Genomic DNA, 23,942 nt, shown 5'->3' with positions numbered 1-23,942 from the left:
TGGGCATTGCCTGTTTCTGGGCATTGCCTGTTTCGTATTAAGTCTGTGGGTTCAGTGAACACAGACTCCAATTCTACAGAACAGCTCTTTTTATTTAGCAACTCCAGCAACGGACTACAAGTACTGAACAGAGAAAAACAGGCAAACCCATGCACTTTTATACCTTTCAGGCAGCCCGCTGCTGCCTCTGATTGGCCCTAAGCAGAGCAATCCAATTGGCCCTAAGCACAGCAATCCAATTGCTCCAAGTAGAGCAATCTGGTGGACCTTAGCAGGTTCTGTTGATTGGTTGGTTCCTTGGCTGGCAGAAGCCCTCATTTGTATCAGTGCCCAAATGCCCACAGACGTAACAGTTAGCCTGCCCCTCCCTGGGTGAGCAAACAGGCCAATGTGAGCAAACAGGTGCATGAGAGCCCTTATGATCCTTCACATTTCATGGACCTCATAGAAGTGGCCTCCGGATATTTGGTAGCATAATTGATGATGACTAACAAATACTGGGAAACTTAAGGGGTCTGGCGTGAGGGCCCCACAAAGTCCATTGCTATGTGATTCAAGGGGGTCTCAGTCACAGGTAAAGGGTGCAGGGGGACTTGGACGGAATCCATCCCTCCATGCAGTGACACTCTTCACATGACCGGCAATGCTCTTGTACCTCCTTTGCCAAATAGGGCCAGAAGATCTGTCTCAGAATCCAGCACAGGTTCACTTTGCCCCCCTAGTGTCCCACCCACATATGCTCATAGGCTGTCTCCAACACCTCCCGTCTATACTCTTGCAGCACCAACAACTGGTTTACTAGCTTCCCTTTCCCCTCTGCATCCTGAACCACAGGCCCTCTGCCTGGATTACCTGTGGCCATCTCTGGCTCCGTCAAGCATCCTTCATGACTCCATCTACTGCCACTTTTCAGATCACAGGTCCCTGAGTGACAAGTCCCCCTCTTGTAGGGCCAGCAAATCAGGATAATTCTGCAGGTTTTCCCTCAGTTCTGCACTAGGCTTCTTGGGATCTTCCAGGCTGAACTGGAAGATTTGATGGCAAATCTGGATTAGTCTCAGCTTAACATGTTGAAATGACCATGAAATGTAGCCTGTTGGTCAACAATGCCAACATGTAAATATTTGAAATGAAAACTAAGATATAAATCTGTTCCATGTTAACAGACATGAAATTCTTGTATTTTCATGCTGGGGAAATAGAGAATAGTTAATTTGAATGGATCCTGGGAAATACAGACTAATTAAATGTGGATCCCATTTTAGAAAATTTGAAAACTACTAGACTAAGCCATTGTGCTATGGAGAGACTCATAGTGGTTCTACCTCATGCCTCTGGGAAGAATTCTGCTTTCTGTAGGCAGAATTATGGTTTAAAATGTTATCAATTCAATTTCCTGGACAAAGAAGGAACAACAACCAAATGCACACACAGACATCAAACAAACAAATTTATTGCATTTATGACACTAATACTGCTTGCCTGAGCTTTATGAGAGCAAGAAATGTACTGCTGCTGAAGGAACTAGTTAGTTTGCAGTCCAACTTCTTTGAGGGAAGAGAAAGTACACAGTTTATTTCTAATTAAAATTTATGAGCAGAATGAGGACTCAGAAGTCCTAGGCACAACTACACATTACCTACAGGCAGAAGACTCTGGGGATTATTGGCATAGGGAACAAAAGCAGTCAGAAGAAGTTCAGAAGGCTTGGAACTATTGGTCAAGATGCCAAAGGGTAAAAGAGCTTCTGGTCCAATGGGCTCTCTGTGTGTGCATGCACACGGATATTTGTATTGGATTATTTTGATTGGGATGAAATTATCATATTGTTACCATTTGCCCAAGGGACCTTCCCTGTCAAATTTCAGATGTATAGGATAAACAGTCTCCATCGTATGTACAGGACAAACAGTCTCCTTTCTCACTTGCTGCAGAGCAGCTGGAGGTAGACGTTTGTCAACATAAGGGAATTCTTATTGGTGAGGCCTAGTGTTCACTTCATTTTAAAGCAAAAATAAAGTGCACAGGTATGTAGTACTCAGCCTTGTATCCTCCTGTGCCTTACCTGGATGCTTAGAACATTTTTTGATGTGGAACACATCTTCTGGTGCACCTGCTCAAGTGGATATGAATACGGACATGATATCCATAATCCCACCCACAGAGTGCACCAGAAGATAGGAGGCCAAGCCAGCTGAGGAGGTTGAAGCAGTGTGCCACTGCCTGGGACCCAGCCCATGGCCGCACCAACAGTAAGGGCCTTGGCAGCGGCTGTCCCATCTCTGAGGCCTTGGCCGGTACCACTAGTGGGGGCCTTGGAAGTGGCTGCCCTGCCCTTGAGGCCTTAGCAGCAGCTGCCCCACCCCAAGGCCTTGGCAGCAACTGCACTGGCTCTGTGGGCCCAGCCAGTGCCTGCGCCATCAGCAGGGGCCTTGGCAGCAGCTGCACCATCCCTGGGAGCATAGCTAGTGCCTGCACCACTAGCAGGGGCTGAGGCAGCAGTGGAAGTCCAAGGAGAAGGTAAACAGGAAGAGGAAGGGGGAGGAGGAAGGCAGTCTGTATGTGTGTTTGTGAGTGAGAGAGTGGGGAGGAACCAAGGAAAAGGTTTGGAAACCAACAGGTAAGGGAGGAGTCTCTGTATGTATGTCTCTCTTTGTGTGTGTTTGCAAGTGAGGGAGAGGGGAGGAACCAAGGAGGAGTTTGGGAAAACAGGTAATGGGAGAGGGGGGAAGGGGAGATAATTTCTCTCCGTGTGTGTATGTGTGTTTAAAAGGGAGGGAGCCCTGACCAAGTAGCCCCAAAGCAGGAATATGTTCCACATACCCTCTGGGAGTCAGACTGTCAGTAGAATTTTTTTCTCCCTGCAGGACAGCCAGGCTGGCAAAATGTGTTGAAAAAATGTAGAAAACATGTAAGGGGGCCTAAGATTTTTGTTCACCTTGCACACGCTTGTTTAAAAAATTCTTCCTTTCCATTTTGCTTCATTTACTTATTCCTTCCTTTCCCCCTCCAGTTAAAAGACTGACCATTGGTTCATCACAGCCAGTAACGTCAGCTCATACTGGCAGCAACCGTCCAGGGTCTCCTTCCCCATCACCTGCTACCTGGTCCTTTTAACTGGAGATGCCAGGGATTGAGCCCAGGACTTTCTGCATGCAAAGCAGAGGCTCTTCCACTGTGCCACAGTTGCCTAAAACTGCTTTGTTAGGAATGTGAGAGATCTCTTATCCACCCTCCTAACTGATCTCTTGTGTCTTTCCCCTTCTGTGCTTGTGTGAGCCATTGGGCAAGGGTGGACTATAAATGTGATAATAAATTTATTTATCAGATTTCTGTATTGCCCTTCCCTGAGGGCTTAGGGTGGCTTATACCATGTCAATTCATTTCAAATTAATACATTTAAATTATTTAAACCCATTTATATTAAAACCCAGGAGCTCACTGCCTTTCCTCTAATGGTAGGGGAATATGATGCTCTGATGTTGTTAGCAATGTGGCATGCAAATGATGTTATCTAAGTAGGGGGACCAGTTGTTGATGATGTTCTATGGGCCTCAACCACAGGCTGGCAGAACAGCTCTGCAAGCCCCGCGGAACTGTTTTAAGCCCTCCAGGGCCCTGATCTCTCCCGGAAAAGTAAATAATAATGTAAATAATAATTTTAGTGTGCACTTGTTACAATGACTCAGCAGACACTGGCTTGTAGCCAAGTGATGCACAAGCAAAAACACAAATGAATTTACTGCAACGCTGCTTGTGCAAGATCTTGTGCAGCAGGTAGTGCTTTCCTCCCTGTGTATTATAGTACCCAGAGCTGATTACACAAAATCAGGTACAGTAAGTTTGACTTTGTGCAAGCAAGCAGCTACCACAGTTTTTTCTTGTGCTTCTGCCTACTCAAAAGCTGTATTGCAAGCAGAAATTTTGCCCTGGATCCAACCACCCACCTATTACAGGAGAGGGAGAACATATGACATTTGCATGCCTTTCTCACCCCCACCCACACAGTCTGCAGCACTGCCTGTTCACAGGCAACTATATGCAAACAAATGCCTCTGTCTAGCTAGCAGCCCCTTGGCCTATTGTTTGGGGAAGGGGGGAAACAGCATTTTGCATATTCTCTTCCCTGTCTGCCAAACTGTCTGTGTGCCAGTCTGGGCAAACCTATATTGTCCCCTCTGCCTAGGAAGCGTAATCTCATTGATACTAGAACAGAACACTAACAGGAGACAATGTTTCTTATACAGCGGTGGTCCCCAACCACCGGGCCACGGCATGGTGCCGGGCCGTGGCTCCCTGCCTCCACAGGGCCATGCCGGGCTGCGCATGCGCGTTTGCGCCATGCATGGCCCCAAACGTGCATTTGCGGTACTCCGTGCATGCCTGGCTGGGTCAGGTATGTGTGTTTGCGCCATGTGTTGCCACAAACGTGCATGTGCAGCACTCCCGCGTATGTATGCATGTGCATGAGTGCCACACATGCGTGTTTGCAGCCGCAAATGGCACAAATGCGCATGCGTGGGAGTGCTGCGCACACGTGGCATGTGCGGCCGGGTGATCACCCTCCCCGCCGCCGGCGGTCTGCAGCTTGAAGAAGGTAGCGGACCACTGTTATACAGAATCAAACTGAAGACCTCTTACCAAGCCAGTAAAGCAAATAATATAAATGTTTGAACTGAAAGACCTATTAGCACAATCCTCTCTGGTGGCAAGATCTGTACGGCCTCTGCTATAAAGTAAAAGTCCCTGTCAGTTAAATATCTGCTGAGTCACACTGTCCTTCCCAAATCTAAGCAAGGTGCCATGGCTGAATATTGATGGATATTATTGATTGTTGACAGTAACTACCATTAAGATTATCCATTCATAATGATACTAAGAGAGGAAGTTTGATTCATTTTTTAAATAATGCAAAGTGCCTCCTGACCCAAACCCCCCCAAACGTCGGCCGCCTTCGGCCGACCGCCACCATTTCCAGCCTGCCCGCAGACAATACAGGTAGGTTGCGGGCCTCGGCCGACAGGCGGCGATAAAATGGAGGGCCACCGGACCTTGTTGTTTGCTGGCCCCGAAGCCGCCTCCTCGGCTGACAGCGGCCGGCAAAGAGGTTTCAGGGACGGGAACGAGGCAGGGCCACCGTGAAGCTGATGAGCCCCGCGTGCTCTGCCGAGTACGCCTGGTAGGGAGGCCCAAAGGCTTCGCAGGGGATGGCTGCCCACACCGCCCAAAGCCTCCCGCCACCCCACTTAGAGGTCCCTGCGAACGCTTCCTTGGGGACCGGTCCTGCCGGCCAGGCCCGTGCGCCAACCATGGAGCCTCGGCCCGCAGTGTAGCAGGCCCCGGGGAGACAGTCCTAGTGCCCATTTTATTCTAAAATAAAATGGGCTTTCAATCCAGTTTAAAATAAAATGTTCTCTTCAGTGTACAAGGTAATATTGGGATTGGGAAGCTAAAACACATTCCTGTTTGTGTTTTCTGATGCTGGGGTATGAACAGGGGAAGAGGGGAACATGTGATGCAGCAGCCCTCTCCCTATTAGCTTGGCATCTGAAGTGTTTGTTTTAAATCTTTATTGTTAACACACAATCATCAGGGTCCAGTTACCATAGTCAGAAATCTACCCGAACATAAAAAGAGACCATTATACAAGAAAGCCCAAAAAGGGATTTCAGGAAATGTTTTATTGTTGTGGCATGATCCCATAGCAACGTGGAAATGTTTTATTGTTGTGGCGTTTCTCCATAACAATGCGGATGTGTATTTTTTTAAAAATAATTTTTGGACTTCGGAGGAAGGATGTTTGAGTCTCCAAAACGACCATTTTGAAGGGATTGGTGGCTTTCATTGATTGACAACCTGAGGAGCTGGGGGAAAACTTTGGGTTGTCCATGCTTCCTGCTTCTCCGCCACCTTGTCGGGACACAAAAATCTGCAACGAGATCGTGGGATATTGTGGGAGGGGTCTCCTGTCAGGAAACATGCAAACACACGGTTTCCTATCTTGTGTTTACAAGCAGGAGGCGGTGCATGTTTTATGCCTCTGTGTGGAATCGGTCAATATGTAAAGCACTGTGAACACTGAGGTAAACAGAGATCTGGAAGGACCTTTATAACTCATACTATGATACAGCCTCAATGTTTCAGTTTACAGAGCTGGGCCATTAAGAAATCTTGAGACACAGTTTTGCTGAACAGCTTGCATTTAATGCTAGAGCTGCCTTGGAAAACATACAAGGGAAAAGGAGAAAGCTATAAACATTTCAAAATTATTTTGAAATCTTGTCCTTAGGAACCTGACTTTATGATGCTTGCAAAAATCCAATCTTTTGTCTAAATGTACATATCCATTAAAATAAAAGCCAACCTGACTTGCAATCCTTTTTTCATCAAGTAGCTAAGAGATCTCATTTAAAGTTAATTTTTCAAACAGCAGCTTATCAAACAGCAGCTTATCAAACAAGCAATCACCCAGAAAAGTGTCAGGACAGCAAAAAAACATGTGCAATAATGACAAACAATTTAAAACTAGACAAAAACGTTAACACGATCTAAATATCCATTGTGGTCAAAACATTACCAACACATGATAATGAGCATTTGTCAGTAAATTCTTACAGCATTTCCTTTTTTAAATGCCCGCAACTGTTCATACTGGAGCTATTGTACATCACAATTGTAGATTTGGGAGCGGGGAAGCACTGAGGCAATCTTATGGATCAACAAGCATTTTAAAAATTTGGTCTGAAGAAGCCTGTTCTTGCAGACTAGAATGCTTTAAATAAATAATAATAAATACATATTTATTTTTCTTGAGTGGCCCCTGGAAAAGATATTAATCTATTCTTGTATAGGGCATGTATACATCTTTCATGTTTTGTAAGTAGGAAACCCATGCATTTATCGGGTCACAACCTAGGGATGTCAAGGTGGGGTCTAGAGCTCTCACAGAATTACAAGCAACCTCCAGGCTAAAGGGATAAGTTCTCCTGGAGAAAATAGCTGAGTTTTATTTCTCTGAGATCCCTCCTTAGAATCTAGGAATCTCCCAGCTCAGAGTTACCCTATCACAATCCCATACAGTCTATATATACACACATCCTTTTGTTTTTGGTGGGATACATCCCTGAATTCAGAGTCCGCAAACCCACTTCATCTGCTTGCTGCCTCACCTCCCCTGGAGTGTCTAAAGATGAGTAAACAATTGTGCTAGCAGGGAAATGGCTTCCAGGTACCAAGTGGCGTCATCCACCAGGACAAAGAGGTACCAGGCATACTGTGGTGTGTGGGGTAAAGACCCCACGAATATCTGATTGAATGGGGCATATATAATGAGTCAGGGGTGAGAAGATTGTGAAGCACTCGGTGGTTTGAGGTCCTCTTGCAAACCTTCATGTTTTACTAAAATTGTGCAGGTCTTTTGCCACTATTGACCAAAAGAGCCAGGCCAATACCCAGAGGAGGGTATTCCAGCCTCTCGGTGTCCTGCCCACGGGAGATCACATGACACCCCTAATACCTCATGGGAATGAAGAGTTGGTCTAGTACCCCTGCCCATAATATTGTGATTGTCTCTCTCACCCTTATGAAATCTTTGGAGCCAGGACTGTGACATGTTTTGATTTGTGTGTCTGTGTGTGAGACAACAATAAACTCAATAATGATAAAATATAGTAAATGGTATGGAGATAATTTATATGTATTGATGGTATGTGGGAAGAATCCACATTGGTCTTTAAACTGTTACAAAGTATTTTATTCTTTGTGCCAAAGAGGCATCTAACATAAATTTGATAGTGATGTGTTTTGTAATGTGTTAGTCCTACATCAAGTAGGCAGCTGTGTTGTAATATACCTTGAAATCAGAAGGGTGCCATAATAATGAATCAGCCAGTGGCTCTAGTAATACAATCTCTCATAATGAATAATACTAGTGTAATATGATCCCCACAACTGGATTTAGGATTAATTATTGAAACTAAGCAAATATTTCCTAATGTATTATTTACTGCTTCCTGTTCAATCTCTTTCAGTCTGGGAAAGTTGTTTATATAATATTAAATTATTCCAAACTCTTCATTTTCAAAATTATCAATTAGACGCATTTCTTCCTTGCAAATTGGCATATATATAACATTTGAAAATGGAGCATGCTTAATATTGACATTTATGAGTAATAGAGATTCTAGGGAGTTCAGTAGGAAATCTGCAAGAAAATTCACAACAAAAATTCAAGGTAATCTAAGTGCCCTCACTAATGTTGCAAATTTTATCCTAATTTCTATTAGTCAGTGGTAGAAAACAGTCTGGTATAGAATATTGCTGGTGATTATTTATATTTTCTAGAAGATCTTAAATTGGTGGTCTACCAAACCACCAATTGGTGGTCTTTCTCTACACAACATTAATTTATATGCAGGATTATGACAATCTGACTACTATTAATTATTTTGAGCTATGGTTAATAAAGAATATGGTGGTTTACAATATAGTCTGGAAAAAAAACTCTTCTGTTGACCTTAATAAGATTCTGAATAAGATTAATAAGATTCTGAATTGACCTTAATAATATTCTGAGTACACCTGCTTAGCATAGCCCTGTCACAGAGGCAAGGTACAGATGATTGGAAACATATTACACAAGTCTCAGTATTTTGGGCCAACCCATCCTTAGCCAAGAAGTCTGGGAGTACCAATTAAAGGGCAAAGAAAAAAAAAGTCAGTTGTTTGTTTAGTTTTGCTTTTAGACCTGTGGCACAATCAGCTCTGAAACTATGTATTTCAGACAGCAAGGCATGCTGAAGGGGGACAGACTGTTGAGAAACAGGCAGGGGGTGTTGAGAATACAGCACGGCCCAGGAAATAGCATTGGGAATGGCTGCCTATATATAGACTAGTCTCCCAGGCACAATATTATAAGATATCCACTATAAATTGGGCAGCATCAGGAGGTGATTTCCACTCTGAGTAGTACGGACTGTTACCTTTCCCCTTCCCACACGATCCTGGTTCTCTAGGGCAGCGTCTGCCGCTTTCAAGTTAATTGGTATAGATGTTTCCAAAGCTCAGCTCTACAAATCAGCCAGGAAATTTATTCCTGCTCAGCGCTGTCCCAGTTTTGCTCTTGCAGAAGTCAATTTCAAATGCTCCACTCAACAAGTTTCTCTTCTTTTCAATTACAGTTCTTGCAAGGTAGCAAATAAAATTTATTTCGAGAGCACACATTCCTCTTCTGTTTAATTACACGTTTGGCTCGAGCAATGCGTTTTGTTTCAAAGATTTGATTTGCTTCCTGCTTTGGCTGTGACAGACATACAGTTAGGTCTCGTGGCCCTTGGTTCTTTTTCTATTAGTGGCCAGGCGTGTTTCCCACCATCACCTTTTGTTATGGCAAGTGACTACGAACTATAATATGCACAAACACAGTAGGCAGAATTTCAGCCTCGTGTCTCAGGGCTCTTCAGCATTCTAAGTTTTGTTGCTTGTGTGCAATTGCACAGGACTATGCTGGACATACAGAGATAATATCAAATCAGCCACTAGGGAGAGCAAAACACACCTGGAAAAATACCCCCCCACACACACACACATCCACACATATACAAGGCAATGGGAACACACAAGCTACTAAAATGAGAATGTGGACAAGCCTTCAGTCTCCCATATTTGATACAGGTTGGACACAGTCTATTCCAACCTTTTTCAGATTTTTGACTGTGGAGGAACCCCCGGGAGTGAAATCAGCTGGCCACACTGCCACCCCACCCCCACCCCACCCGAAACTGAAATATCACCAGAAGTTAGATCACGACTCCCGCTCTTTGCCCTCCTGTAGTTCCTTCCCCCCACCTTTTCTATGGTGATGGTGGCTCTGCCTCATGTAGGCTGGAAAGAAGTGCAGGAACTGAGATGACAGCCAGGACCCCTCACACCACACCACAACCAACTCTTCCCCCCCCCCTTGATTTTTACACCCCCCCACATACATCCTACCTCCCCCCCCCCCGCCGCCATCCCAGTGGAGGCAGCCAGTTCCCTAGTTTGTGGTCAAGTCCACTCAGGCAGGAGGGGCAAGGCTGCAGATCTACTCAGGAGCTCCCTCAGAACCCTGTTTGGGAATCCCTGGTCTATGCCAAACACACACAGATGTGCTCCAAGTCTATGTATCTCACCAGGAGTATTTTTAGGACATTTCCGCACATCTGTAAAAATAGCGTTATGCCATCCGAATAACGTAACTCTAAAAATAATCGCGCCTCCTGGCCCCGCCTCACCTTTTTCCTGTACCTCTCTGCCATCTTTTCGCATTCTCCCCCTTCATATCACCTGCTTGAACAGGCGGAAGAGAGCAATGCAGTTTATATGTGACTCTCTTCTGCCTGTCGATCAAGCCAGGCAGCCAATGCCCTTTCTCTATGTTTTTTTTTAATTCATATTTCTCCATTTAAACACCTATGTATCATCGTGCTTTTTGAGTACCCCCTTTATGGAATCACTAGTCTTAATACTTTTAAAAAATAATCTTGTTCCTTATTGTGGGGGGGGGGGTGAGAAAACTTTAGAGTTTTGTGCTATGCTTTGTGTTATAACTTAATAAAAATTCCTTTATTTCTAGCATTGCCTGCACGATTGTCTGCCTATTTGTTGCTCCAGATTGTTAACCATTTAAGAAAAGAAATTCCCAGCCCAAGTTGAGCTGCCGAGTGGGACGCACTGTGCTGCTGGCTCTCCCCAGCTTGGCTGGTGGGACACCCAGCACCCACTCATGCCTATCAGCCCCAAGCATGCAGCCTGCAACCAGGCCGCCTCCTCCCCTCTGCCAGCAGCGGCCGGTAGGATGAGCTGCCAGCCTGGGGGAGCCTCACGCCACCACTGCCTGGGCTGCAGGGACTCCCAGCAGGTGCAAAGAGCTCTCTCAGGCTTGGCTGGCAGGGCAACTGGCCCCTGAGCACGCAGCCTGCAGCTGGGCCACTGCCTCCCCTCCACCAGCAGCACCCTTCTTTCCTTTCCGACAGCACCAGGAGCCAGTACCCGTCGCTGACTCTCCTGGATGTCAGCCATTTTTTTTAAAGAAGCCTGTGGAAGAGGGAGGCCGGTGAGTGGGCAGGACGAGGCAGGCCCCTTTAGCGCGTTTAAGCCTCCATACCTTCCCTCTGCTGGTGGCCCGCTAGTTGCTTCCCCTTAGCTAGCACTACATAGGTTGGTGAATCCACTTTTTGGGATTCACCAACTAGTGCTTTAAAATGGAGGATGTAGCTGGCTGGTTACTGCCCAGACTCTGCATGTTGACGACATCATGTGGAGGGGCCAGAATATAACTACATAAGGAAAATATTTCACTATATTTAAGGGAAAATGTCTTTAGATTTGTTGTATTTATCTAGTGGATTGTCACCCTTCCCTTTATCCAAAGAGCCTGGTGTGGCATGCATCATTCTACTCTTCTCAGTTTATGTTCACAACAATAATCCTGTAAGGGAGGTTAGGACAAGAGTAAATAACTGGTCCAAGGTTAGCCACTGATGCAGTAAGAATTTGAATCCAAATCTCTCAGATTGCAGACCAGCACTTTAACCATTTTTACCTTGTTCCATAATTTATTTTGATTTTGTTTGTCAAGAAGAGGGAAACATTATGAGACACTGAAGGCCTATTCTCCCCAACCCTTCCCCCCCAAATATGGAAAACCACACCTGTATTTTCACTTATGGGGTAAACAGAAGGCCTCATGAGACATTTCAAGTTGAGAAAACATTCCAGTGAAAGGCTGAACCCCATTGTGCCCTCATGCCAGAGTCCCAAACACCACCATGGTCCTACGCACCTAAAAATGCATTAAAATGTGCGGGGAACACCAATCATAGAATTCTCTCATCTGGCTTGATCCTAATTCATTTGCCTCTTTGGCTCCAGTTGCATTATTCATGTACCTGGCTTCCTCTCTTTGTTGCCATGGTCTCTGCAGGAGTGTCAGGGACGGCTGGTGCAGCTGTGCCAGTTTGTGGTAGAGGGGTGGCAGGCCCCATAACACTATGACATCTTGCAATTTGGATGGTCCACCTCTGTGGATAAATTCCAAGACTGCATTAGCCTTTTTTGTGCAGCTGCATCACACTGACTGCCCATATTTGGCTTACAGCCCACCCATATCTCAAGACGTTGTTCATGTATCCTGTAATAGGATACCGAACTGCTGTAAGGATTTCACTTAGAAAACGCACATGAATCCAAATGAACACTTAAAGTGCCAAATAAAAGTGAAGAAGAGTTGGTTCTTATATGCTCAAAGGAGTCCCAAAGCAGCTTATATTCACCTTCCCTTTCATCTCCCCGCAACAGACACCCTGTGAGGTGGGTGAGACTGAGAGAGCCCTGATATTACTGCTCGGTCAGAACAGCTTTATCAGTGCTGTGGCGAGTCCAAGGTCACCCAGCTGGCTGCATGTGGATGAGCAGGGAATCAAACCCAGCTCACCAGATTAGAAGCTGCCCCTCTTAACCACTACACCAACCTGGCTCCTAAGCATTATTAGTACTTAATTAATGCAATACTCATCCAGGGTCAGTTTTTTTTAAAGCGGCAAATCTATCCTCTATGGAACATTAAGCTTTCACCTTTTCAGCTAACTTCATTTGAATTTCCTATTCGTGTCCATTGCAGGGTCAGCCCTAAAACACTTGGCCAGCCTCTTATTTTTTCAAGGCAGCATCTCTGTTCTCAGTAGCAGAGCTACCACTTTCTCTCCATCACGAAGACCGAAAACATCCTGCTATTAGTACTGAGTCTGACCTGTACGCTCACAACTGGCTAAATAGCAAATTGTGTGGAGTGCACTTTGTCCTTGAGCCCCATAGGAAGCTCCCCTCTTGGAAACTGGAACGGATATGAAAACCAGCTGGAGGGTGGGTTTCCTTTACATTTCCACTAGATGGGGCTACACAGGAGGAAACAGCTCTGGTTACATAGACAAGAACAGACATCATACTCGTACTAGGGACGATGCATATATCCTTTACCATCTGCCATTATTTTAATACAGACTTCATACTAATGCTTTTGCTTTTGAGCTACTGCATTCTAAGCCCCGAGCATGCAGACTCATATACTGGGTTGCCCCCACTACCTGCAAAGAAAGACACTGATGAATGAGCTTAATGACACTGAGAAGTGGTCCTTCCTTGCTGGCTGCAATTTACAGAAGCAGCAGCAGTGAAAATGGTGCTACTGGGACATATCTGTCAGAATGGTTAAACTGGCTGAGATGTTCCTCCATTCAGGTCCCTCTGTCAGTCAGACTGCACAGCTTGAAGGATTTTAGGGCTACGAAGAGTTCCCTCAGAAAAGGAAAGTGCAAAAGTAAGCAGCACCAAATGCTCAAGGATGCTTTAAAGCAGGGGTAGTCAAACTGTGGCCTACCAGATGTCCATGGACTACAATTCCCATGAGACCCTGCCAGTCTTCGCTGGCAGAGGCTCATGGGAATTGTAGTCCATGGACATCTGGAGGGCCGCAGTTTGACTAACCCTGCTTTAGAGTGTAAAGTCTAACTGGAAATGTTAGGTGTGAGATGCAGGATGGTACAAAAAGGATTAAATGCCTTAAGTCTGGATACCTGGATGAGAGAGGGTGCAAAAGGGACTTACAATGCCTTTGTAATATATGTTTTATCTACGAATATTCAAGCATGGAACAAGGAGGTAAATGGATTCTTGCATCGGATCAGGTGAGGCTATCAATTTGGTTTTGCCTCATGTTGACCTTCTGCTCCCTCCCTAAATGGCCAGTGATGGGCCTGGAGGTGTGAGAATGGGAGGTGGGTGTGTATAGAGCTGTGCTTCCCAACAATATTCTGCACAATCACGCCACTTCTGGGGTTTCTTGAAGCCTGAAGAATGTTTAAGAGGTTTCTCAGTGGTTAAAAGGTTGACAAAGACTGCTCAACATGCTACAGAAAAAGAGATTCCGCAGTCTCCTGTGATAATTATACAGACATTATTTAACATACTCAACTAGGATAGCCAAAGAAAGGCAAATGAAAGAGGGAGCAAGGGCTGTTGCTTATGACTTCATATGCCTCCTAGATAACAAAATACAGCAAACTTAAATTAGGCAAAAAAAGAGAGTTGCTTACCTGTAACTGTTGTTAGATTAAAGCCTCAAATAACACCACAGAATTATAATAAGTTTTAATAAAAGAATGGTGTGAAAAGTGCAAAAGAAGAAAAAAAAACAATACATTTAAATAGCTAACATAAATACTAATATAGGCTTTGGTCCTCTGATACAGGCGTTACCTGACTAAACTGAAGGCACAAGAGTCCAGATAAAATTTCAAGATCCAAGAATATTTTTTTCTAGCAAGACCAAAAGAGATGACCCAAGAGTAAAAGAGGAGTTGGTTGTTATATGCTGTTTTTCTCTACCCAAAGGAGTCTCAAAGCAAAAGGAACATACTAGAATGAACAATATCAATTTATCTCAGAGTGCCTACATCGGGTCTGATTCTGTTTGACCAATTGGGCGTGTTGCTAAGACACAGGACCATTTACTTCTGCAGGTGGTATATGCTTACAATCAAGTAACTTGCCCCCTCCCAGGGCTGCTTCTATTAATGGAATGTGAGTGCCACATTTTCTTTTTCTCTACCTTGATACTTCTATCTCGCTTGATGGTGTTCACTGTATCCTCATAACAGCAAGTTGTCATGCTATTAAATCCCCAGAGAGGTCTTCTGCAACTTTCACTAAGATCAAAATCCTGAGCCTATTTTGTGATCCATAGATTCCATAAGAGGTATCTACAGTTCCAACAAAGTCAGAATGTATTCCAGTATACCTTTCCCTTTGGTCTGGCCAGGGGCCCTAGAGTCTTCATTAAGCGTGTGTCTGTGGCTGTAGTCTTCCTTTGAACCCAAGGGATGTTTTAACCATACCTTGATCATTGGCTTGTGGTGGATGACTCTCCTGGGCACCTTTCAGAACACGTTCAGCTTACACTCTTCCTCTGTGAGCAGTTGGCTTTGGCTGTTAACTTATAAGTCCCATCTCAAAGGTAATGGAGCTCGCCAAGGCCCCAATGAGGGGCCACACTATAAGATGAAAAATGTACAGCTGCTTACCTGTAACTGTTGTTAATCAACAGCTTGTATGCAGACACACATTCCCTCCCGCCTCCTCCATTCCAAGCCCTCAAGATTCGTGTCATTTGTTGGGTTTGCTGGGGGTGTGGGAACTGAGGAGGGTGGGTATGCTGCCCTGTAGAAATGTGACTTGATCAGTGGGAAAACCTGCATGTGAGGTTGGGCACCCTGTTGAGCTTTAGCTAGAAAGAGTCTGCAGAACAGCATGTCTCTGTGTGCGCAGTCCCAATGTGTGTCTACACAGAAGACATCAAGGAATTTTGGCTGCAGCTACCAAAGTAATTGTTTTTGAAGCTCCAGTTTTAAGTGTCCCAACTTTCAGGCTTGACTTCTGAATTAATTCATGGCTATGACTAGAAACTCTGTCCCCTGGTCTCTGAGCTGAAAGATTAGCAGGTGGTGACAGATTTCAACATTGGTAAAGTGGGACACCTTTGACCGGGGTGTGTATGTGTGCTTGATTTAAAATTGGGTCTGGAGCAACAGAAAGTTTTATAGAATGCAAAAATAGTATTGTAATATATATATAACTAGTAGTAGAGCCCGCTGAAGCCAAAATTCAGTGGGCGCTAGGGGCCTGGGGAGCTTTTTTCTCCCCCCCCCCATCTGGAAAAAAGCTCCCCAGCCGCGGAGCGCCTTCCCTGGGGCCTGGGGAGCTTTTTTCCTCCCCCCCCCGTTCCTGAAAAAAAGCTCCCCAGGCCCCGGGGAAGGCGTTCCGCGGCTCTGCAGGCGCTCGGCACTTACAGAGTTGGGCTCTGTCGGGCAGCGGGGCCTCCCCCAGGCGGCGGGCTTTCAGGGGCGGGGCCTGCCCCGGGCGACGGTCTTTGGCAATGTTTTGTCTTCGGCGGGGGCTGCCCTGGGTGGTGGTCTTGCGGCGGCCTGAGGCGCTTCACGCCTGTCGCCGCGCCAGGCCACCGGCCGAGGGAGCCCTTGGCACCCTTGGCCGGCGGCCTGACGCGGCGAGGCGCTTTGCGCCTCTCGCCGCATCAGGCCGCCGGGCAGGGGTGCCGGGGGCTCCCTCAGCCGGTGGCCTGACGCGGCGAGTGTCCCAGCTGTGCGCGTCTCGCAGTTGCTGGGAATCAGAGGGACCAATCAGCAGGCGCGGACCCTTCCTCATCCCGCCCCAGGAGGGCTTACTGTTTTATTTAGTCCGCGGCGCCACGGGCGGTGTACAGATGTCAACATAAGTGCAGTTTGCCAGGTGCCCCCAGTTGTCCCTCCAAAAGTGGGACAATCTGGTTACCTTAGACTAATTACCCTGGATATTCAACTCTTCAGTATTTTGTTTTGACCTTTACTAATCTGTCAGGATCTTAACAGGCTCTGTACTTGTCCAACAGTTCCAGAACATAATTTCAACAGCAACAAGAGCCAACATCTAACTTTAAACTGGCTATTAAATCCAGACGACCCTGTGCACAAAACTGCCTTGCCCATTTGCCTTAAACTCAAAGGTTTACTCAAGACAGCTGATGTGTTTGAATAAGGGATCCTGCTAAACAAGTTGAAGGAACAAATGTTCCAACATCTACACTAGCTCCTTGTTTTCTTCCACACACTTAATATAACTAAAGCTAAAGCGTCACATTACCTTTCTGGGGGTGGGGTGGGGTGTGTACAATTATGTATTGTAACATGTCTTTTCATCCTGCACGTTTTAGATGTCTGATAGTCTTCAGGCATTATAATCCACTAAAATTCATTGCTTTCTTAGCAATCATGCTTTGTCATAGCTATCCAAATAGTCAGTCCACCAACCTCTGCCTATACACCTGCAACTTATTGCTTTTTGAGGAACAATTTTGGCTGACATTAATGAACAAAGTGATTTCAAGCCAGATGATCCTAAACTGCTTTTGAAGCCCCATTAAAAGGGACAGAATCTCTCTCTACAGGTCTATCAGCAACCCTAAGTAAGGGTGCTTTACATTTACAAAAATACCCCTTCCACTAGTAAAGTGCCCCAGTTTTAGCCCAATAGAGAATCTGGTCAATTTAACTTCCATTGGTAATTAGTCAGCAAACCTAAAGACCCTTCCTTGGAAATGAAACATAGTAAATTACACAAGAGCTACTTCTGAGCAGAACCATTCAGGATTGCTCCTTATAACCTATTTAGGAACATAATGTCTGATGGGAAGAACGGTCTCTCCCTCTCTCACTCAATATAAGTCAGTGGTCCCCAACTCCCAGGCTGGGGACTGGCATCAGTTGGTACTGGTCCGTGGCTCTTCCTCATCCTTCTCCCCAGCTGCTGCTTCAGGGGCTGCTCTGCCACTCTGCCGCTGGCTCACCTTTGGTGCTCTCCAGTGGCTGCCATGGCTGGAGCTCCCCCTCGGCATGGTACTGCGCAGCTGCTGCTGGCAGTGCCCCCCAGCAGGTGGTGGGAAGTCAGGGGCACCAGTGGGAAAGCAAGTGTAGCAGGGGCTCAGGTGGCGTTGGGGTCCCTCGGCAAAAGACTACCCCCCCCCAGGCCTCATTAAAATTGTCAAGCATTGACCAGTCCCCGGTGATAAAAAGGTTGGGGACCACTGTGACTTCTCTGCAATTATCACAGGAGTACCAGCATAAACTGTCATTTAATTTCACCATGTTTTGAAGCAGAAACTTATATGCAGTGTTAATTTAAATTGTATGCAGGAGCCAGAGAAAATACAAATACAATTGCTGCAGAACAATACTAAAGTAGACTGCAAGGTGTTTATTTTTAAATTCAATTTGTAAAGGTCCCTTTGGAAACAAAAACATACAACACAAGTTAAACGCACACCTGGCTTGTCTTTAGTTCAACATTTTCTTAATCCAGCTTAACACAAACAAAAAGCACGAAAATGTTTTAAAAGTTCTGCAGTGCATGTGTTATGTATTCTGCTTGTACAGTTTATGGAACTTTTAAACAATGTAGTCCCACTAAACTTGGCTTAAGAACAAAACAAAAACCAGCCCCTCTTTTTAGGCTGGACACAAACATTACTAAATTTCCTTAAACAAAAACACAGCATATGTATACAACAAAAGGTAAAGCTGAAATATATTGACCAGACAAACATTTCAACAAACAACAGTATTGGTACTTTACATACACAGGAAAACACAATGCCAACATGCCGTTCTGTGAGCTATGGTAAAGTATTCTGAATATCTGTAAAGCAAAAAATCAAAATGACCCAAGCAGTTTCTTACATAAAATACCGTAAATCCACTTCTCCAGTTCCCAAGTTAGCTTTTTTTCCTAAATAGGAGACCAGATACAACTTTAAAGAGTAACATTTAATGAACTGCCCAATGGTCACTGCATTTTGAGCATGTAATACAGAGACAGCTTCAAAAAAATGAGCAAATATAAAAGTGTTTGCTGTCACTCCTTGCTGGTCCGCATATTACTTACCATAGCCTCAACAGAAAATCTCGAGAGAATTTGTACTTTGCTAATATCCAAAACCAACCTCTTCCCACAAGTGTAATTTTAAACAAAGCTTAATGAAATTGAACACAGTCGTCTAGGGTATACAGTGTCTCTAGCTTAGAAATAAAAAAGTACAAAACTAGAACTTGTCATAAAAAAGACCAAACATTCCATTGTAAAAGCACCTATTCACGTAACTATTGAATCCTGTGCATGCAAACTAGAAGCATAAGGCTGTCAAGTGGCAAATTCGCTTTAACAACGTGTAAAAAATTGTAACTTGCTACATCCTTCAGATATTTCCTCCCATATTATATTTTTAGTAGTTTTCCAAAATATCGTTGATACCCACAAAATGTAGGCTTGACAACTTAGGAACCGTGATAAAGATACATTGTACCTAAGACAGTATTATCGTATTTCTGTGCAACTTTAACAGAATTGGAATGCTCAACAACACTGCTTAGTTCAGGAATACTTTCTGCAGTGTCACCAAAACCATGATAATGTCCATAGTGCAATGTATCTCCAAGGTCCTCTAGCCACGATGGCCTACTTGACACAAGGCTACTTGGACTACCATTCAGATGCAAAGAGCCGCACATATCGGAAGTATTTATAATTTTTTCTGGTTCCTCAATGCCATTGCCAACATTAATTGTGCGCTTATTGGCTGACGCTACTTCGTTAGGTACTATCAATGTTAAGCATTCTTCACGCCTGGCACTCAATCCATTGAGCTGTGCTGGGGAGCTGAAGTCCAACTGTCCATTGATGAAATATCCATTTGTCAGTGCATTCAATATGGAGTTACTGCAGTTCGTATCTGCGTTAAGAAATAGACCTGTCACCACAAATTGACTGGGAAATAAAAACCGTCTCCACTACACCACATTTTTATTAAGAATTTTATAAATTAACAACATAAAAACAAACTATCCCCCCCACACATACATTTTTAAGTCTTGTAATCAGTTTGAAACGAGGCCATTTGTGCTTAATGTTCTTGAAAGGAAATATTACAAATTAAATTGCTATAAGTGTAATTATCTTTAAATTTATATAGTACATCTCACTTAAAATATATTTAAACTAATTAACTATGAAGACTGCAATCCTACCCAGAGCAACTCTGGAGTAAGCCCCACTAAACATCCTGGGATTTTCTCCTGAGTAAGGACAATGAGGGTCAGTTCATAACAATACAAACTGGATCATAAAAATCTCAAAGTTCATTTTGGAAAATGCAGCAAAGCCAGTGTTAGATATCTTTCTAAAGCTAAGAAATGGAATATGATTTAATCTAGCCTTGTGAGTAGGTTGACATTTCAGAGCAGTAAGTCAATACTAATTTGACTTGATTTCAGACGAGCCCATGGTAAAATAGGCCCCGTAAGAAGCCTTATATAAATGTAAGAATGTTTATGCCAAATGCCATCAACTGAATTAATATTCTCTTTTGGTTTATAGCTCAGCAATTGAGACTAAATCCATCTTCGTCCTTAAAGAATTTAGGAACTTAATGAATTTACACAATCGGTTTGCAAAAATATCAGAAATAGAAGTGGGAAATGATTAGAGCATTGTGAAAAAGAATTTAAAAATCCCAATGGTCTTCAGTTGCAGAAATTATTGCAATTCGTTTTTTTCTTCTTCTATAAACAATATTTCACTGGTAATATTTTCCTAAACAAGTACTTGTATGCAATGTGACTACTTAGTAGTAGCAGGACATAATTGCTCTGACACTAAAGTAAACTTGCATACCTTTGGTATGATGAAATATTCTAACTTGCAGAGTAGAAAAGGCAGCTCTGCTTTGCAATGTAGAATTTTACATTAATTTTTTGCTTCTAATCTCAGTGCAGCATTTTGGCAAAATACCTAATCTTTTTTCACTTCAAATATCTGATGCACTAAACATACAGCAGAGGTTCCAAAATTCATGTGGTATGTTGTTATTTTATTTCTCTATTTAAAGAGTCATTGGCTTATTTCAGACTAAAAATGGGTAGCCAACAGTCTGCATTCAGCCTGTCCAACTAACCATGTCTAGTCAGTCCTGCAATGAAGAAAACAGCATTTTTTTAAAATGGCGCTTGCAGGGAAACCATCTTTAATATTTGTGAAACTCCAACATATTTCTCATCAGACTTCTCCAGAGGGATATCACTTCGATTCTCAGTAGACTGCTACTTTTCCTTCTGTGCACATTAAACCAAATGAGCTTTAATATTTACAGAACAGAAAGCTACATTTTGCTGAGTATCTGAAGTGATATCCCCCTGAAAAAGCCTGATGTGAAATGCCTTGGGATTTCACAAATATTAATAATTCTTCCCCTACAAGCACCATTTTTTTCTATTTTCTTTGTTGAAATGAAGTGATCCTTTTCTTCTTTTAGACAGGGATCCAACCAGGACCTGAAAATAGTCACCCAACCAGAGCAACTGAACTGAGATGTTAAGATTTAATCCTGGATTGATCCACACCACCATTCTCACACACTCCCTAAGCTACAGAAACAACCAGGAAGGAAAGGTCAATATCTAAGCCTATCACTAGCATTCATATGCTCAGCTGCTACCCTCCTTCCTTGTATAGGCCCAGGACTGCCGGCATGGTCATTCCTTACATGCCATTCAATTAAAGCAGCATGAAAGGCAGCTGTGCTTGCTTAACAGCTCAAATAAGCTCAAACTATCGGGATAAGTCTGGGAGGTAACCACCCACCCCGACTTGGCTTGCTGCTACTGGGGCACAAGGCTTGTGGTAATGATAGTCTGGGAAGCATATCATCCCCACAGAACAAGTACAGGAGTATGCATACTTGAGTGTTTAATATGGAAATGATGTGAGGAAAAGATTAAAGTTCAAATCCAGACAGAAAGGGACTGTTCTGCCTACTGGTCAGCATCATTGGAAGGTGAATGCTAAGCTCTCCTTTAGCTTCATGCTGCCAAAGCCTAGCAACTGGACCTTTTTAGGAGGCGAGAAAAAAAGGACTTAAACTAGGATATGTCAAGCAAACGAAGAGTAAATCCTGGTTTCACAAACCAGCCATAATTAAAGTAAATCACGGCTTAGTGTTGATTTTGAACTGAGTGGCAACAGACGAGGTCAATTTTTATAACTTACAGTCCTAGTTTATTAGGAAGACACACAGCTGAACCGCAAAAGATACAATAAAGTGCACTTCTAGGAACTAAGACTGGTAAGTGGAATGATCTACTGAACAAGAAGGTAGCAGGTATCTCCTCATTAAATCTTTTGTACTGTTCCAAGAGACATACGAAAACGCTAGAGGGCGTCACCTGAAGGGTCAGACATGACTTGGTGCTTGCACAGGGGATACCTTTACCTTTAAGAGACATGCATTTTACTGAAAGACAGGAGTACTTCTAATGAGCACAATGGCAAATGTTAAAATTATAAAGACATCACTCTTTAAGAAGTTACTTAAGTTTTCTATTTCATAATAATATCAACATTAGATTTTCCTCTTTCCCTTTCATGCTGTAATGACTATGTCATCCAATCTAGTTAATGTTGCTGTGTACAACAACAGATTTCAAGATGTTCTAATGCACCAAGATGAAGCCTTTAAAATGGAGCAACTGAGGCAAGGCAACTTGTGCTGATCCAGAATCTTGGGTAAAGTGCAAAAGGCCTCAAGTCTGGTGTTCACTTCCAGAGTTCATGCAACTTGCCCATTCATTCCAAGGAAGGAGGAGGCGGCAACTCTGCACATGCAACGCTCTGCAGACATTGAGCTGCCTTCTCCACTGAAGTGAAGAGGAAACTCTCATGGGCAGGGAGAGTTCAATGTGCTTGCAGGAGTCCTTGATTTGTGAAAATTCACATACCCTGGCAGATGATACTTACAACCATTCTTTAACTAATGTGGATGAGTCTTTTTCCCTCCATGGTATTTTAGTTTCAAATGGAACTCACAGTCCTAAAGCATCAGTACAAATAAACAATAGATCCAAAAGAGATATATTGTTTTTAAGCACACATTCTCTGAATTTGGAGCAGAGTTTGCACATTTGTTGAGCTAACTTTTCACTATGATGTTCAGGCTAGACTATTATAAGGACAATAAGGTAAGTTTTTTGTAATAAATGGTCACAAACTATGAATTCACTTTGAAGAAGCAAGCACGATCAACTATGATCAAGGCACACGCCATGCAGACTTTTATCTGAAGTGGAACAACTGCTAGTTGTCTAAGCAGATCTATAAACAACTGCTCCCTTGATTCTGGCTATGTCCTCTATTAAACTGTCAGGATGGGTTGATAGTTAAAAGCCTTATTATAGTTACTTTCAGCAGTACAATAGTTTTAAGACTTTGGGACACTGGCAGTATTCAGATTAAATTAGAGATAAAATGCATATTGATTCTTGCAACGGCAAGGTGTTTGCATTGCAGAAACTGTGTAAATCTCAATCTCTTTGGGTCCAACAGAACCATTCTTCTGTTTGGTATCTTCAACGATTTGAACGCTGTTGTGGTTAACAGGCCACTCTCCACTCCCACCTGGTAGCTCAGCAACCCCTCTGTCAACATGCATATTGTCAGCATCATCTTCATTTCCTCCACTGGCCATTGGTATTAAGCCACCAATATTGTGACCTGTCAAAACAGATGGTTTAGAATGTTTCATATTTAATTGTGAGATGTTTTTAAGACCATAATCCGAAAGTGGTACTACTGCGCTTTTAGACACAAATTAAATAAACAATTGTTAATAAAAAATACCAGCTAGGCTGTTAAGAAGAAAAGGATGGAACAGCCAAGTTTTCTATACTTTCCCTTGGATTGAACAGCCTAAAAACCATGCATCCTTAAAATAAACTCAGGTTCTCAGATGTATAGAAATTATAAGGCAAAACAGGGCAATTTTTTAATTTGCAGGAAAATAAGAATTTCAATTTCTGATCACTGGGAATGCTTGCCAAGTGTCTGATCCAGGGAGGAATATATCACAGGACTTTAAAAATTAGCAACAATACTAAGAAATATGAAATATGCAGTCTGATAGATGAGAATAAAAAACACAGCTGCAGTTTTCTTATTAAGTATTTTTGAGTTGTCCCATCATTTCAGCTGAGTTAAAGCGTCTAATAAAAATAAAAACAAGACGGGTAAAAGGGGCCTTAATGCAATGCTATAAGGTACACCATTTACATTTAGTACCAGTAATTAACAAACTCCAGTGTCTTAAAAATCTTTTCCTGGGGGAGCATAGATTCTATTTGGCAACAATTTCCTTATAAAAACTGGCTTTGAAAAGAGGGAGCTGAATTTTAAATCGACTATCTTCAACCAGTATAAAGAAAATCAGTTCTAAATGAAAAAAATGAGGTGATGAATCTAGATTAGCAAGTCAAGGT

The 23,942-nt window shown here is 43.4% G+C and overlaps 1 protein-coding gene across 3 annotated transcripts in view; it reads right to left on the bottom strand.

Annotated features, from left to right (window-relative positions):
* Window positions 1-17,818: 17,818 nt before the first annotated feature.
* Window positions 17,819-23,942, bottom strand: part of ANKRD10 (ankyrin repeat domain 10) — a 62,273-nt gene continuing 56,149 nt past the window's right edge. For all 3 annotated transcript variants that reach the window (XM_077343766.1, XM_077343765.1, XM_077343767.1), the window contains exons 5-6: window positions 23,086-23,181; window positions 17,819-19,369 (exon numbers count right to left, since the gene is read on the bottom strand). In XM_077343766.1, coding sequence (XP_077199881.1) covers window positions 18,915-19,369; window positions 23,086-23,181 — 551 coding nt within the window. In that variant the 3' untranslated portion in view covers window positions 17,819-18,914. The remainder of the gene's footprint in view (window positions 19,370-23,085; window positions 23,182-23,942) is intronic.

This window comes from Paroedura picta, chromosome 6 (genome assembly GCF_049243985.1).
Source record: "Paroedura picta isolate Pp20150507F chromosome 6, Ppicta_v3.0, whole genome shotgun sequence".
NCBI lineage: Eukaryota > Metazoa > Chordata > Lepidosauria > Squamata > Gekkonidae > Paroedura > Paroedura picta.
Note: the sequence above shows the minus strand (reverse complement) of the source record. Positions and strands in the feature narration are given on the sequence as shown.